The following is a 13,287-nucleotide window of genomic DNA, read 5'->3' on the forward strand; positions in this document are numbered from 1 at the left end:
GAAAGCGAACTTTTGAACCTTAAAATATTTTGATGTTCTTCTGAGTGCAAAGCAACACAATATAGTAACATGCTATGATTCAGTAATGGATGTAATTCACATGATAACGTGTATTTAAACTGACCCTTTTTCTTCCCAGAATCCTGTGCTTTTCTCAGTATTCTGTGCTTATATCCTGCCAGAGGTTGCAGAACAGCATATAGGGGGAGGTTTGCAACACAAGAGCATTCTGTAATCTACAATGAGGGGTGGACAGAGTCAGCAGTGAAGATGCTGCAGGACGGAGGTCGATAGCAGGAGAATGCCACAGTTCTAACATACTTGGATAAAGCTGCCCCTACCTGCATCACTAGTACTCCAGATGCTCTTGCAGTGCTGTTGAGGTTTGGCGTGGCATAACAGCATGCTCATTTGGTTATTCGTAGCAGGGGTGTGCTGTCTCATGGCTCTGAGGAGAGCTCTTCTTCCCTCAAGCCAGTGATGCACAACGGTGGTAGAGTCCATGCCCTTTCATGATCTTCTTACACTTGTGTTCCTTGTCCTTTTCTTGCAGCTTAACTGTAAGTTTATGCCTCTTCAGAAAGGTTTCATCACAAATCATGTATAGACCAGTCAGTTCCCAGCAGACTGCAGCATCTCAGCACCTGTCTTGGTTTGTGGCAGGGGGTTGTTCACCAATAGGCTGGTATCTTAGGATATTTAAGCTGGTTGCTGTTGTTGGGAACTGATTATGATACCCTAGTTTGGGGGATTCCTCACCTTTTAACTATCTCAGCACCACCTGCCCAGCCAGTGGGAATTTCTTGCATATGTAACCTCATTACCTTTCCTTCACCTTTGGCCTGCATTATATTCCTAATGGTATCCGGGTACACTTGGCAGCTCAGGGAGCAACAGTCAATGGTGATTTAGCTGGATCTAATCTTGAAGAATCTCCAGAAAAAAACTTTCAATTAGCAGTGTGTTTCACCCCATGACTCTTCATCGCTTTAGGGTTTTCTTGCCCATTACCTTCTTTGACTTTTCTTGTTGAGTACTCAGTTTTCTTTATAAGAAGAAATGTTTATTTATTGCAACCCATGAAAGTTGTGAAATGTTAAAGATTGGAGGAAAGAAAAGAGAAAAAGAATAGAGTGCCCAAAGCACCAAAGCAAAGGGTCATGTCCACATTGCCAGAAGACCACCGCCAACCTCCAATAGGTCCCACCACTGATCCATGGCTTATTTGGCTCCCCATGCCTACCAGCTTGTTGTTGCTTGCTGACTTTAGTGATTCTAGTGACACTTGCATTGTGGTCACTTTTAAGTTTTTGATTTTTGAGTCCTCATTTTTTAGGAGTTATGGAACCAGCCACCACTGTACAGCATGCATGCCTGAATGTTTTTTTTTATTCCCCGCTATATTTTCCTAATATACAGGGTTTCAGCTAACCCCCATCCACCTTGTGGATTTGTTTCCACCAGGGCAGAGATATTTATTGGACACTTATCATTAGGAAACAGTCGGAACACAGTGGTGTTAACCACGAGAGTTCAGACTCAGCAAGCTAAACCATGCTTGTGTTAACCATGCATATGCCTTAACCACGCATATACTTTAATAATGCAATGCGCGGTCTAGCTGCTGGCTGCAGGTGACGGAAGCAGGAAGATCTTGCAGGAATAGATCCACAGTGAGGCAAGTGGGGCTGGACTGTAGTTTTCTGGGCTGAGGGGTCGGGGAAAATTTTCTGGGCCAGGGGGGTCGGGGTAGATTTTTGGGCTGGGGTCAGGTTAGTTTTCTGGGCTGGGGGCTAGGGGTAGTTTTCTGGGCTAGATCGGGAGTAGTTTTGTGGGCTGGGGTCAGGGGTAGTTTTGTGGTCTGGGGTGGGTTGTGGTAGTTTTGTGGACTGGGGGTAGGTCGGGAGTAGTTTTCTAGGCTTGGGGTCAGGGGTAATTTTCTGGGCTGGGGCTTGGGTTAGTTTTGTGGGCTGGGGGTGGGTCGGGTATTTTCTGCGCTGGGGTGGATCTGGGTAGTTTTCTGTGATTGGGGGTCAGGTAGTTTTCTGGGCTGGGAGGTTTGGGGCTAGTTTTCAGGGCTGGGGGTATGGAGCTAGATTTCAGGGCTGGGGTGTCGGGGTAGTGTTCAGGGCTGGGTGGTCAGGGATAGTTTTTAGGGCTTGGGAGGGTCGGGGTAGCTTTTGTAATTAGGGGATATGGTATTAGGCTTCAGGGCAGGGGAGGAAAATGGGTAGTTGGGGTCGTTTTTAGGCTTAGGAGAGGACAGGGTAGATTATAGGGCTGGGGTAGGGGCAACTATATATAAAAAAGGGGCAGGAGGGGGTTAAGGTAGTGTTTAAGGGTTAGGGACAGCATGGTGGCTGGGAGGGCTAGGGGTATTTGGACCTCAGGGCAGGGAGGGGAGTGGGGGGAGAGTTTGTAGCTTAAGGCGGGGGAAGGGAGGTTGTGACCTTAGCCACGCATACCCCTTTACCATTCATGCCTTTACCACAAAATTACGTGGTAAAGGCATGCACGGTAAAGGAATGCGTGGTTAAGGCGCATTTGTGGTTTAGGCTGCATGGTAGAGGCAGGCATGGTTTATTCAGTCGTGCCTCTATCATACAACCTTATCATTTAGATTTTTTCCCCACTCCCAGTTTCCCACTCACCTTCCCTGCTGGTCCTCATGCATCATTTATATATGTGGATTCTTTAATACCTTCCCTGTTTGACCTCTTTGATCATGTACTGATTCCTTGGTAGTTTCCTTCCAAATGACCACTGTGTAACTTATACTCTCCGCACTGCGCAGTGGGAAATTGCTCAACAAAAACTCTGGTATTTGTGTATCATTTCGAACTCTGATTTTAGCATGCCTTCTCCGTATCTAGCCTTTATACTTCATCCCTAACTCTGTGCTCATTCCTCACACTGGCTTTAGTGTCTGATTCTTGTTTTTGGCCTTAATGCTCATTCTACTGGCCTCAGAATTCTCTCCTAAGTTTTTTATCTCCCATCAAACAACCAAAGTCCTTCCATGTTGTGAATTCCATGTATATGTACCAAAGTTCCTACTGATATTTTAACCTCCCCATAACCCCAACATATTCTTCATGTAGTACTGTGTCAGGGTCTAATATTTAAGTATATTTAGTCTGTTTTGGAAATGCTTCAATGTGCAGTCTATAGGATATTTCAAAATGACAGCATAGTTAGTCAGCATTGTGAAATATATGTTTACCCTGAGTAGTATTCCTGACTTTTGAATGTTTATTTTTTAACAATCAATCCATCCTCCAATCAAGCATTTGTAAAGCGCACTACTCACCCATGCGGGTCTCAAGGCGCTAAGGGGGTGGGGGAGCTGCTACTGTTTGAAAATCCAGGTCTTGAGAGGTCTCCTGAAGGTCAGCAGGTCCTGGGTCTGTCGCAGGTGGATGGGGAGGGTGTTCCAAGTTTTGGCGGCGAGGTGGGAGAAAGATCTGCCACCGGTGGTCATTCGGTGGATGCGTGGAACGGTGGTGAGGGCGTGGTCAGCGTAGCGAAACTGTCGGTTGGGACTGTAGAAGGTGAGTCGTTTATTGAGGTATGTTGGTCCGGCGTCGGGGAGTGCTTTGTGAGCGTGGGTGAGGAGCTTGAAGGTGGTCCTCTAGTTGATGGGGAGTCAGTGCAGGTCTCTCAGGTGGGCAGTGATGTGGCTGTGGCAGGGGATGTCGAGGACGAGGCGTGTGGAGGTGTTTTGTATGCGTTGAAGTTTGGCCATGGGTCCCACGTAGAGGGCGTTGCCATAGTCCAGCCTGCTGGTGACAAGGGCATGGGTGACTGTACTTCTGGTTCCGGTGGGGATCCATCTGTAGATCTTGCAAAGCATGCGGAGGGTGTTGAAGCAGGAGGAGGTGACAGCGTTGACTTGCTGGGTCATTGACAGTGATGAGTCCAGGATGAACCCCAGGTTGTGTGCGTGGTCGGTGGTTGTCGGTGCAGCTCCCAGCGAAGCCGGCCACCAGGAGTCGTCCCAGGCGGAGGGGGTGGAGCCGAGGATGAGGACCTCCGTCTTGTCCGAGTTAAGTTTCAGGTGACTGCTCTTCATCCATTCGGCGATAGCCTTCATTCCTTCATGGAAGTTGGTTTTGGCGGTGGCGGGGTCCTTGGTGAGGGAGAGGATCAGCTGGGTTTCTTCGGCGTATGAGACGATGTTGAGGTCATGAGATTGGGCGATGTTGGCGAGCTGTGTCATGTAGACGTTGAAGAGGGTCAGGCTGAGGGATGATCCTTGGGACACACCGCAGGTGATCTTGATGGCTTCGGATCGAAATGGAGAGAGGCGGACTCTCTGGGTTCTGTCGGTGAGGAAGGAGGTGATCCAGTCCAGGGCTTTGTCGTCGATCCCTGCGTCGTGGAGGCGTGTGCGTAGGGTGTGGTGACAGATGGTGTCAAAGGTGGCCGAGAGGTCTAGGAAGATGAGCGCCACAGTTTTGCTGTTGTCTTGCAGGGTCCTGATGTCGTCGGTGGCAGCGATGAGGGCGGTTTTGGTGCTGTGGTTGCTGTGGAATCCAGATTGGGACGAGTCCAGGGTGTTGTTCCTTTCGAGGAAGCGGGTCAGTTGTCTGTTGACGATCTTCTCGATGACTTTTGCCGGGAACGGGAGCAGAGAGATGGGCCGGAAGTTCTTGAGATCCTTTGGATCTGCCTTGGGTTTCTTGAGTAGGGCATTGATCTCTGCTTGTTTCCAGCTCTGCAGGAGGTGGCGGTCTCGAAGGAGCTGTTGAAGATCTTCTAGAGATGGGATGCGATGATGGAGCTCACTTTGTTGAAGATGTGGTAATGCAGGGGTCTGATGGTGAGCCTGAGTGGATGGTGTTCATGGGTCTGATGGTGTTTTCGTCATTGACGTTGTTCCAGGAGAGGAGGAGGCCGGTGTGACTGGGGGGCGGTGAGTCTGAGGTGTAGGTGGCTGTCGGCGGGGTCTGAGTGTTGATGCTGTCGTGGATGTCTATGATTTTGAGGTGGAAGAAGGTGGCTAGAGAGTCGCAGAGGTCTTGTCACGGCGGGATGTCGTTGGAGCTGGAGCTAGGGTTGGAGAGTTCCTTCACAATGTTGAAGAGCTCTTTGCTGTTGTGTGCTTTGTTGTCTATGTGTTCATTGAAGGAGGTCCTTTTGGCAGTTCGAATGAGTTGATGGTGCTTGCGGTTGGCGTTCTTAAGGGCTGCGTGGTTGTCCGGTGTCTGTTTGTGGTGCCACTTCTTCTCGAGTCTTCGGCAGGTCTGGAGGTCGGTGGTGAACCAGATGGCCCTTCTGTCGGTGCGTCTGTTTGAGGGTTTCTTCATCAGGGCGAGAGCGTTGGTGCAGTCGTCGATCAATTGCCTGAGGTTGCGGGCAGCTGTGTCAGTGTCGATGTGGTCGGTTGGTGGGTCTCGGGCGATGGAGGCGATTAGTCATCGGTGACCCTATTCCAGCTGCGGTGGGGAATTCGTTGCTGGTGGATGTGTGTGGTGTTTTTCTCAAAGGAGAAGTGGATGCAGGGCTGGTCAGTCCAGTGGAGTTCAGTGGTGTGGTTGGTGGTGACGTGGCAGCTGGCAGAAAAGATGGGGCTGTGTCCGACGGAGTGGGTGGGTGTCGTGATGAGCTGTTTGATTCCGAGGATGGCGAGGTTGCCCAGCAGGGTGGTGGAGTTGCTGTTGTTGGTGTTCTCGAGGTGGAAGTTCAGGTCTCCGAGGAGGATGTAGTCTGTGGATGCCAAGGCGTGTGAGCTGATGATGTCTGTAATGGAGTCGCTGAACTGTGGATGGGGCTCGGGGGGGGTCTGTAGATGAGGGTTTCTCTGAGGTTGGTGTTCGGATTGATGTGGATCTGGAAGTGCAGGTGCTCGGCGGTGCTGAGGGTGTCTTCGGTGTTGGTCGAGATTCTGAGGGTACTTCTATGGACGATGGTGATTCCTCCTCCAGGCTGCGGTCCCTGCGGGTGATCTTGTAGCCACCCGGGATAGCTATGGCAATGTTGGGTGCCGATGAGGGGTTCATCCAGGTCTCCGTCATGAAAGCGACGTCCGGGGAAGGATAAGTCGAGCAGGTCCCAGAGTTCCACGGTGTGCTTGTAGATGGACCGGGTGTTGAGTAGTATGCATCTGAGATGGTTGTGGCCTGCCCTGGTGGGAGGGGCAGGTTGTGCTGGTGTTCGCTGGCTGGTGAAGCTGCAGTTTTGGCAGATGAAGGGTCCGTGGATGTACTTCGGGGTGGCCTGGAAGCAGGTAGATGAACGGCCGGCGTTGAGTGCGTGGAGGAGGTTGGCGTTGTAGCGGTGTCGGGTGTCGTCGCGCTCACGAGGGCCAGGGGGTCTGGTGCTAGGCGCTGTCCAGGCACGGGCGGGCACAGACGGGCTTGCCTTCGGCGCACCAACAGCCTGTCCGCTGCATAGCGGCCGCCATTAAAAGGGGAGGTGGGAGGGAGGAGCGGCTGGGAGGCGAAGGGCGAATGGGTGAGCAAGGGGGTGGGGCCGCAGGGGACGCAGCGGCGGGAAGTGGAAGATACAGGAACAACGAGGAAATGGAGGAAATAAGCAATCAGAGCAGAATACAAAAAAGGAGGCAGTAAGCAATTTGGAGCAGAATAAGCAAGGAGGTGAAAAATAGTAAAAGTGAAAGTGGAGCAAAATGGCAGAAAGGCAGGAGGGGGAGCAGCAGAGGACTGGCGTGAACATGCGGCAGCAGTGTGGGCAGGAGCACCGGCACAAACTGGGGGTGCTGTGTGGCATGGGGAGCGACCTGCCTGCAAGCAGGGTCAAGGTCAACATTGTTTCATAGATTCTCCTTTGAACGTAGCTTGTAAGGCATATTACTTTCTAATTGAAACATGGAAATTGTACGGAGTTTTTGCACACAAATCTCTTAAAGAGGCAGAGGCAGAGCTGCTGCCAAAGTTGTGTGCCAAGTTAACAACAAGTTTTCTTCTTTTCGGAATTAGGTGTTGCTAACTTTTAAATGGAATTCAGAAATTACTAACAATTCATGTAATTTCAAACTCCAGTTATGATTAGAAACATAAATACTTGAAACTATGTTGTTACATTTACCACTTTTTGGAGCCATTTATATTTTCTTTATGCATCTATAGATATGACTGGTTGAAAAAGTCCTGGGATTCATTGCAAAAATGTAGAGAATTAAGCTTTAATAAGTCTCAACAATTTACACAGGCTACTGGAGCTCTAAAAAAAGTTGGATTTAGTTAGTAAACGTTACAGATATTATTAACAAATTATATTCAAACACAAATTCATTGTCTTTACCAAGTAGTAGAAATTGAGTTTAAATATATTATCTTAATAGAAACAAAATTTTCCTTTTTACTGTAATATGGCTTGTTGCTTTATGTTAGTATTAGTAATTCATTTTATTATATATCTACGTGTGTGTGTGTATGTATATTTAAAAACCAGTAAACAAAAACAATACATGAGGGTTCATAGAATTATATTTGAATCATCTATTAGTATCTATTTGTATTTGTTTATTTGTTTCACACAGTAATGGTCAGAATTACAATCCGATTTAAACCACTGAGTTGAGAACATGACTGTTGATAAGGTTTTGTTATTGAATTGAGAAGGAATCATGGCATGCAAATGTCTATTACAAATGCATCAGCATTGACATTGTACAAAAGGAAGTGAAATGTAAAAAACAGGTTATGTGAAAAAGATCACAAGATTGTAACACGTCTGTTTTTATGCCATGAAATATACCCGTTAACTAAAGCCCGCGTTGGTGTGGCTGTTTCCTAGACAGAACTGTGAAGGAGGAGTATGATTAGAATATATATACATATATATATATATATATATATATATATATATATATAAAAAGTTCACATCCTTTGAGAAACCGGGACCCTCGGACTGCGGTGCACACCAGGGTCAAAGGCACCCTGTATGTATTGCGTTTCACCACACGCTCACAAGCGTGAAAATGCACTCGAAATCCAGAGTAATTCACCATTCAATTATACCATCCAGCAAAGTTCGTGGGTATATATTCTTTTATTCCAGCATGGAACACAGTTCATGTGGGTTAGTTCCATGAACTGTGTTCCATGCTGGAATAAAAGAATATATACCCACGAACTTTGCTGGATGGTATAATTGAATGGTGAATTACTCTGGATTTCGAGTGCATTTTCACGCTTGTGAGCGTGTGGTGAAACGCAATATATATATATATATACATATATATATATATATATATATATATATATATATATATATATATATATATATATATATATATATATATATATATATATATATATGCTATGTAGTGGTATGTTATGTTATGTTAAATATATTTAGCATACAACTACTTTCATTTATTCAAAATTTAATTTAAAGCAATGTGTTTTATGAATAGCTCCCTTAAAACAGGATAAAAAATGTAGTTGCCATGAGGTGAGGTTACCATTTTAATTCCAATCTCTCCCATATGTCAACAGTGGTAACTAAGGGTCTGGTTTTGAGTTCCTTACTTCATTAGAAACCTGGCAAAAACCCTGTCCACCATATTACAAGTGCATTTTATTAAATGGCACTAGTAATACTATGGACGGGATATCCATCATGTTTGTGATGCCAAACTGTAAATCAGGCCCTAAGACAACAGGCTTCCTCTAAATATCACTTATTTAATCTAAATCACAGGGTCAGCAGGCAGAATACACCTTATATAACTGAAAAAAATGAAAAATATATATTGCTATGCTAACTAGCTTTCATAACTTTATATGAATAGTTTTATAGTTATTTGTGGGAAAATTACACCAATATGTGTCCACATGTGGACCCTGTTTCTTGTGAAAAATAGGGGCTTAAATTCAGTTTTCACCTCTATTATAAAAAAACTTTAAAAAGTAGGTAAACCTTCTTTGAACAGTTTATTTTCTCACACTAAAATAAAATCATTTATTTAAAATTATTCAAACAGTTTATCTTTTTAAGTGTGTTAAATATGGGGCATTTTATTTATTTATTTAATATAGATAGAAGGGAAAACAATAATATTTTAGACAACGATCTTAAATAAAAATGGTATTTCAATTCATTTAGGATTAGACGACAAACCTAACTGAAATACTCAAATATATTCCCTTGATTAGAAAAATGTCTCACAACTTTATTTTTTAATTACATGTAAGGTACATTATTTTCCAACTCACAACAAACAATTGTTTAGGACTCTGACTTAAAGCAAACATTATACTTAGGATGTTTCACCTATTATCCTAGAAAAAGCAAACCTAACTGTATTTTAACAGTTTGACATTTTACGACTTTTAAAACAATTGGGGTTTTCATTTTAATTTCCCAATGCAAGAAGAAAAACAAAATAGCCTCAGGACATGTTTTAATAGATTGCCTTGAGGTAAATGACTCACTAAAGGTCCTTTGGCTCGCTTATATCAAAGTCTATGTCAGAGCTTTTTATCCCAGAATATTTTTTTAATCCTGAGCAGGTGGATAAAAATAGCAAATTAAGGATTACAAGTTTGTTTTTAAACTAGTATTCAAAGGAGAAGGCAGAACAATTGCAAGCATTCCAAGAATAGTCTCCTATAGTTTCCTTATAACTTCCCTTAGTATAGGACCGTACTTGGCTACCTCAAGTAATCTACAGAATAACTTTTATTCGATTGGCTCTCACTTTAGCACTTGCACTTTGCGACAGCCTTCCCCTATCAGAGAGGCTGGTTTGCAAGTCTGCCAAAATGTCACTGTGAAAACTTTTCTAAGCAAAGTACTACTGATCTTACATTACTTTGTTCTTTATATAGTACTTTATGTAAAGGATTTATAGTCCCAATCCTGCCGGCATTCACTTTTAGATGTCATATGCGAGGCATGTTTTATTTACAACGTCTTAAGAGACAAGAAATAAGATGCACATATTAAACTTTATACACACAGTTTTAGGAGTGAGGAAATGTATGAATTAGTGTCATGTTTAACTAATGTTTGCAAATGTTATTCTATTTATTTGAACATCGCTTGAGGTGACGTAATATGATTTAAAATATATTGTCTGAGCTATTAGTGGATGAATTATATTTGTACGTACAAGCTGATTGTATTCTGATTTCAAATGCTGTATTTGAAATGTAACTTTTATGGTATTTTTCTGAATAAAGTTGATTGACTAACTTTCGCCTTACAAATATTTTCTTGGTTTGAGAAGAATCCACCCATTTTGTTAAGGTTACAAATGTTGATCAACTTTTAAAAAAACAACAGAAACAAAATGCCAGAGGGGTATTTCATTAACGAACTGCAAAACCTTTCTAATTTCATACACGCCATCCAAGATGGCTCGTGGGTGTACCGTGCAGCTCATTACGTAAATTGTGCAGGGCACTGACAATGATTTCAACATTCTGTCTGGATGGACCTAAAAATAATTCTTTCAAGTCGATCTAGTTAAAAAATGCATATAACCTTCCCCTAGAAAATCAAATCCAATGTGAAGCAGATCATTCAAAATATTGTTTTCTTAAGCAGTGGTTTGATGTGGGTTACTGGCAAGACAAGTATAAATTATATATTTACAATACAAATCACAGTCATGCCACTGGTTGTAACGTGTTGTACTTTGAATTTCTGTACCTTACCTTTCAGGTTAAATCCTCTGCATTGTGTCATAGGGTTACCATGTCTCACATCCTGCCTACGACTCCGCCTAAAATAATTGAAACAAGCAAAAAAGATGATTATATTTTCCCAGTGAAAATATTATTACAACAATCCTAAGCACTGTGGAGACATATTTTATATATAAGAATCATATTCATTTCCATACCAGTTGTACACAGTATAGATTTTCAACAAGTAAACAAACTTTACATGTAGTTTAGTGTCTATTGAGGACATACAGCATAATGTGTGCTTTTAGAAATAGATATTTTTATTTATTTATTATTTATTTATTTTTTATGTATTTAATTTATATAGCGCATAATCACCCAGGGGTCTCTAAGCGCTTTCCAGATAAAATAGTGCCCCCAAATTCTACAGCTGATAATCAAAATTTACAGCACACCCCATGCTTGCTGAAAAAGCACAGTTTTTAGTTTCTTTCGAAACAGCAGCAAGTTGGATTCTTTGCGCAATTCAGTGGGTAGATTGTTCCAGACAGATGGGAAGATGTTAGAGAAGGCGCGACCCCCAAGGGTAGATAGTTTATAGCGCGGTTGAACTAGCAGGGAGGCATCTGTGGAGCGCAGCCGTCTGCCAGGTTTGTATGGGGCCAGACGAGCTTTGATGTAACTTGGCGCTTTCCCATACAGGGCTTTATGTGTGATACAAAGCCCTTTAATCAGAACCCTCTGTTTAACCGGAAGCCAGTGGAGTTCACGCAATAGAGGGGAGGCGTGCGATCTCCAAGGTTTCTTAAAAATCCACCTGGCCGCATCATTCATGACGATCTGCAGGCGATTCAACTGTTTTTGAGGGAGCCCTGCATACAATGAGTTTCCATAATCCATCCTCCCTAGGATCATGGCAGAGACGGCACGTCTTAGGGTGGTAAAGGACAAGAGTGAGGAAATTTCCCTAAGTTGTCGGAGCAGACCTACACAGGTGCCCACCACTCCAGAGACTTGCCTTTGCATCGACAGACTGCCGTCCAGAGAGATACCCAAACTTTTTACTACTGCTGCGGGTTCTGGAGGTGTTCCAAGGTCTACTGGCCAGAACCGATCGCTCCAGGGGTTGCCAGTAATTGTAATTGGCAACACCTCTGTCTTGTCCGGATTGATTTTCAGAGAGTGCCGAGACATCCAGTTAGTAGTGTATCTTAGGATGTTCTGCATTCTTGCATATGCATCCGGACAGTCTTCCATTTGTATGACAATTTGGGTATCGTCAGCATAGTTATAGACTTGACAGTCCATCTGGTTAAGGGCCGAAATCAAGGGTTGCAAATAAACATTAAATACGAGGGGAGAAAGGGCAGAACCCTGTGGGACGCCACAAGTAATTGGCACTGTGGTGGAAGACAAGTCTGCCAATTGAACTCTCTGAGTTCTCCCTTGGAGAAAAGAAGATAGCCAGGCAAGTGCTGTACCCTGGATGCCAGAGTCCCTCAATCGCAGCATCAGTTGGCTATGACACACGGTATCAAAAGCCGCGGAGAGGTCCAATAGCACCAGGGCCCCAGGGAGTTTCTTGTCAGCTCTGTTCCGTAGCTCATCTAAGATGGATAACATCACCAACTCCGTACTGTGATGCGCACGGAACCCAGCCTGATTTTGCTCCAATAGGCCATTTTTCTCCAGATGGTCGGTAAAAAACGTAAGAACATGCTGCTCTAAGACTTTGGCCAAGAATGGAAGCTGAGAAATCGGCCTAAAGTTCTTTAAGTTCTTTACGTCTGCCCCCAACTTTTTCAGCAGGGGGATCAACCGTGCCTCCTTAAAGGAGGGGGGAACCTGACCTAGTTGCAGGGAACTGTTAAAGAGAGTTAAGACATCTTCCTCGATGCCTGGCATGGCTAATTTGAAAACCTCCGGGGGACAAGGGTCGGCCCGAGAGCCAGATTTGACCCGCCCTACGAGATTTGTCAATCTGTCCTTTGTAATCAAGGGCAGGGTAACCAAGGGGTCATCAACCGGATGGATGACTGGGACTGTCTGCAAAGGACAGTCCAGAATCGGGGTGGTAGTAATTTCCAATGAGAGATCTTCAATCTTTCTGGAAAAATAATCCTGAAATCTTTGGCAGTCCTCTTGCTTAAATTCGGGACTCTGCTCCTTGTTTCTTCTGAGTTCGTTAAGGACCTTAAAAATTTCTTTCTGTGGATCCATGGCTCTAGAGATCCTGTCCTCATAGAACTCAGCTTTTCTAGTCAGGATCGCATGTTTGTAAGAGGCGAGCTCCTGCACGTACAAACTCCGTGCATTAAGGCTGTGGCCCTTCCGCCATGCTCTCTCCGCTTTCCGTAGTGTCCTTTTTTTCCCCCTAAGGGATTCATTATACCACGGGGCCCCTGCTCCTCTGTCTATCAACTTTATTTGTCGAGCCGGTGCCACGAGGTCCACCACCCTGTTTAGTTTGTCTGTTAGAGCTTTATAGATGGAATCTGGATTCTGGTCTGTCCTATTAGTCAGGGGACGAGCAAGGAGGTGGGCTACCATATCCTCCCCATCTATAAGCTTCCATTTCCTCACAACCCTCCGTCCTACTCCGGGCTTCCCCTTCTGTTCGACAGCCGATATCCTGCCTTTCACCAAATAGTGGTCTGACCAAGCACAAGGCTGTGCCTCCGCT

The 13,287-nt window shown here is 44.5% G+C and overlaps 1 protein-coding gene across 1 annotated transcript in view; it reads right to left on the bottom strand.

Annotated features, from left to right (window-relative positions):
- The window catches only part of SEMA3C (semaphorin 3C), a 740,455-nt gene that overhangs the window by 17,330 nt on the left and 709,838 nt on the right, over positions 1 to 13,287 (bottom strand). The window contains exon 16 of the mRNA XM_078674175.1: positions 10,632 to 10,699. Within this exon, the coding sequence (XP_078530301.1) occupies positions 10,632 to 10,699 (68 nt within the window). The remainder of the gene's footprint in view (positions 1 to 10,631; positions 10,700 to 13,287) is intronic.

This window comes from Lissotriton helveticus, chromosome 1_1 (assembly GCF_964261635.1).
Source record: "Lissotriton helveticus chromosome 1_1, aLisHel1.1, whole genome shotgun sequence".
Taxonomy (NCBI): domain Eukaryota; kingdom Metazoa; phylum Chordata; class Amphibia; order Caudata; family Salamandridae; genus Lissotriton; species Lissotriton helveticus.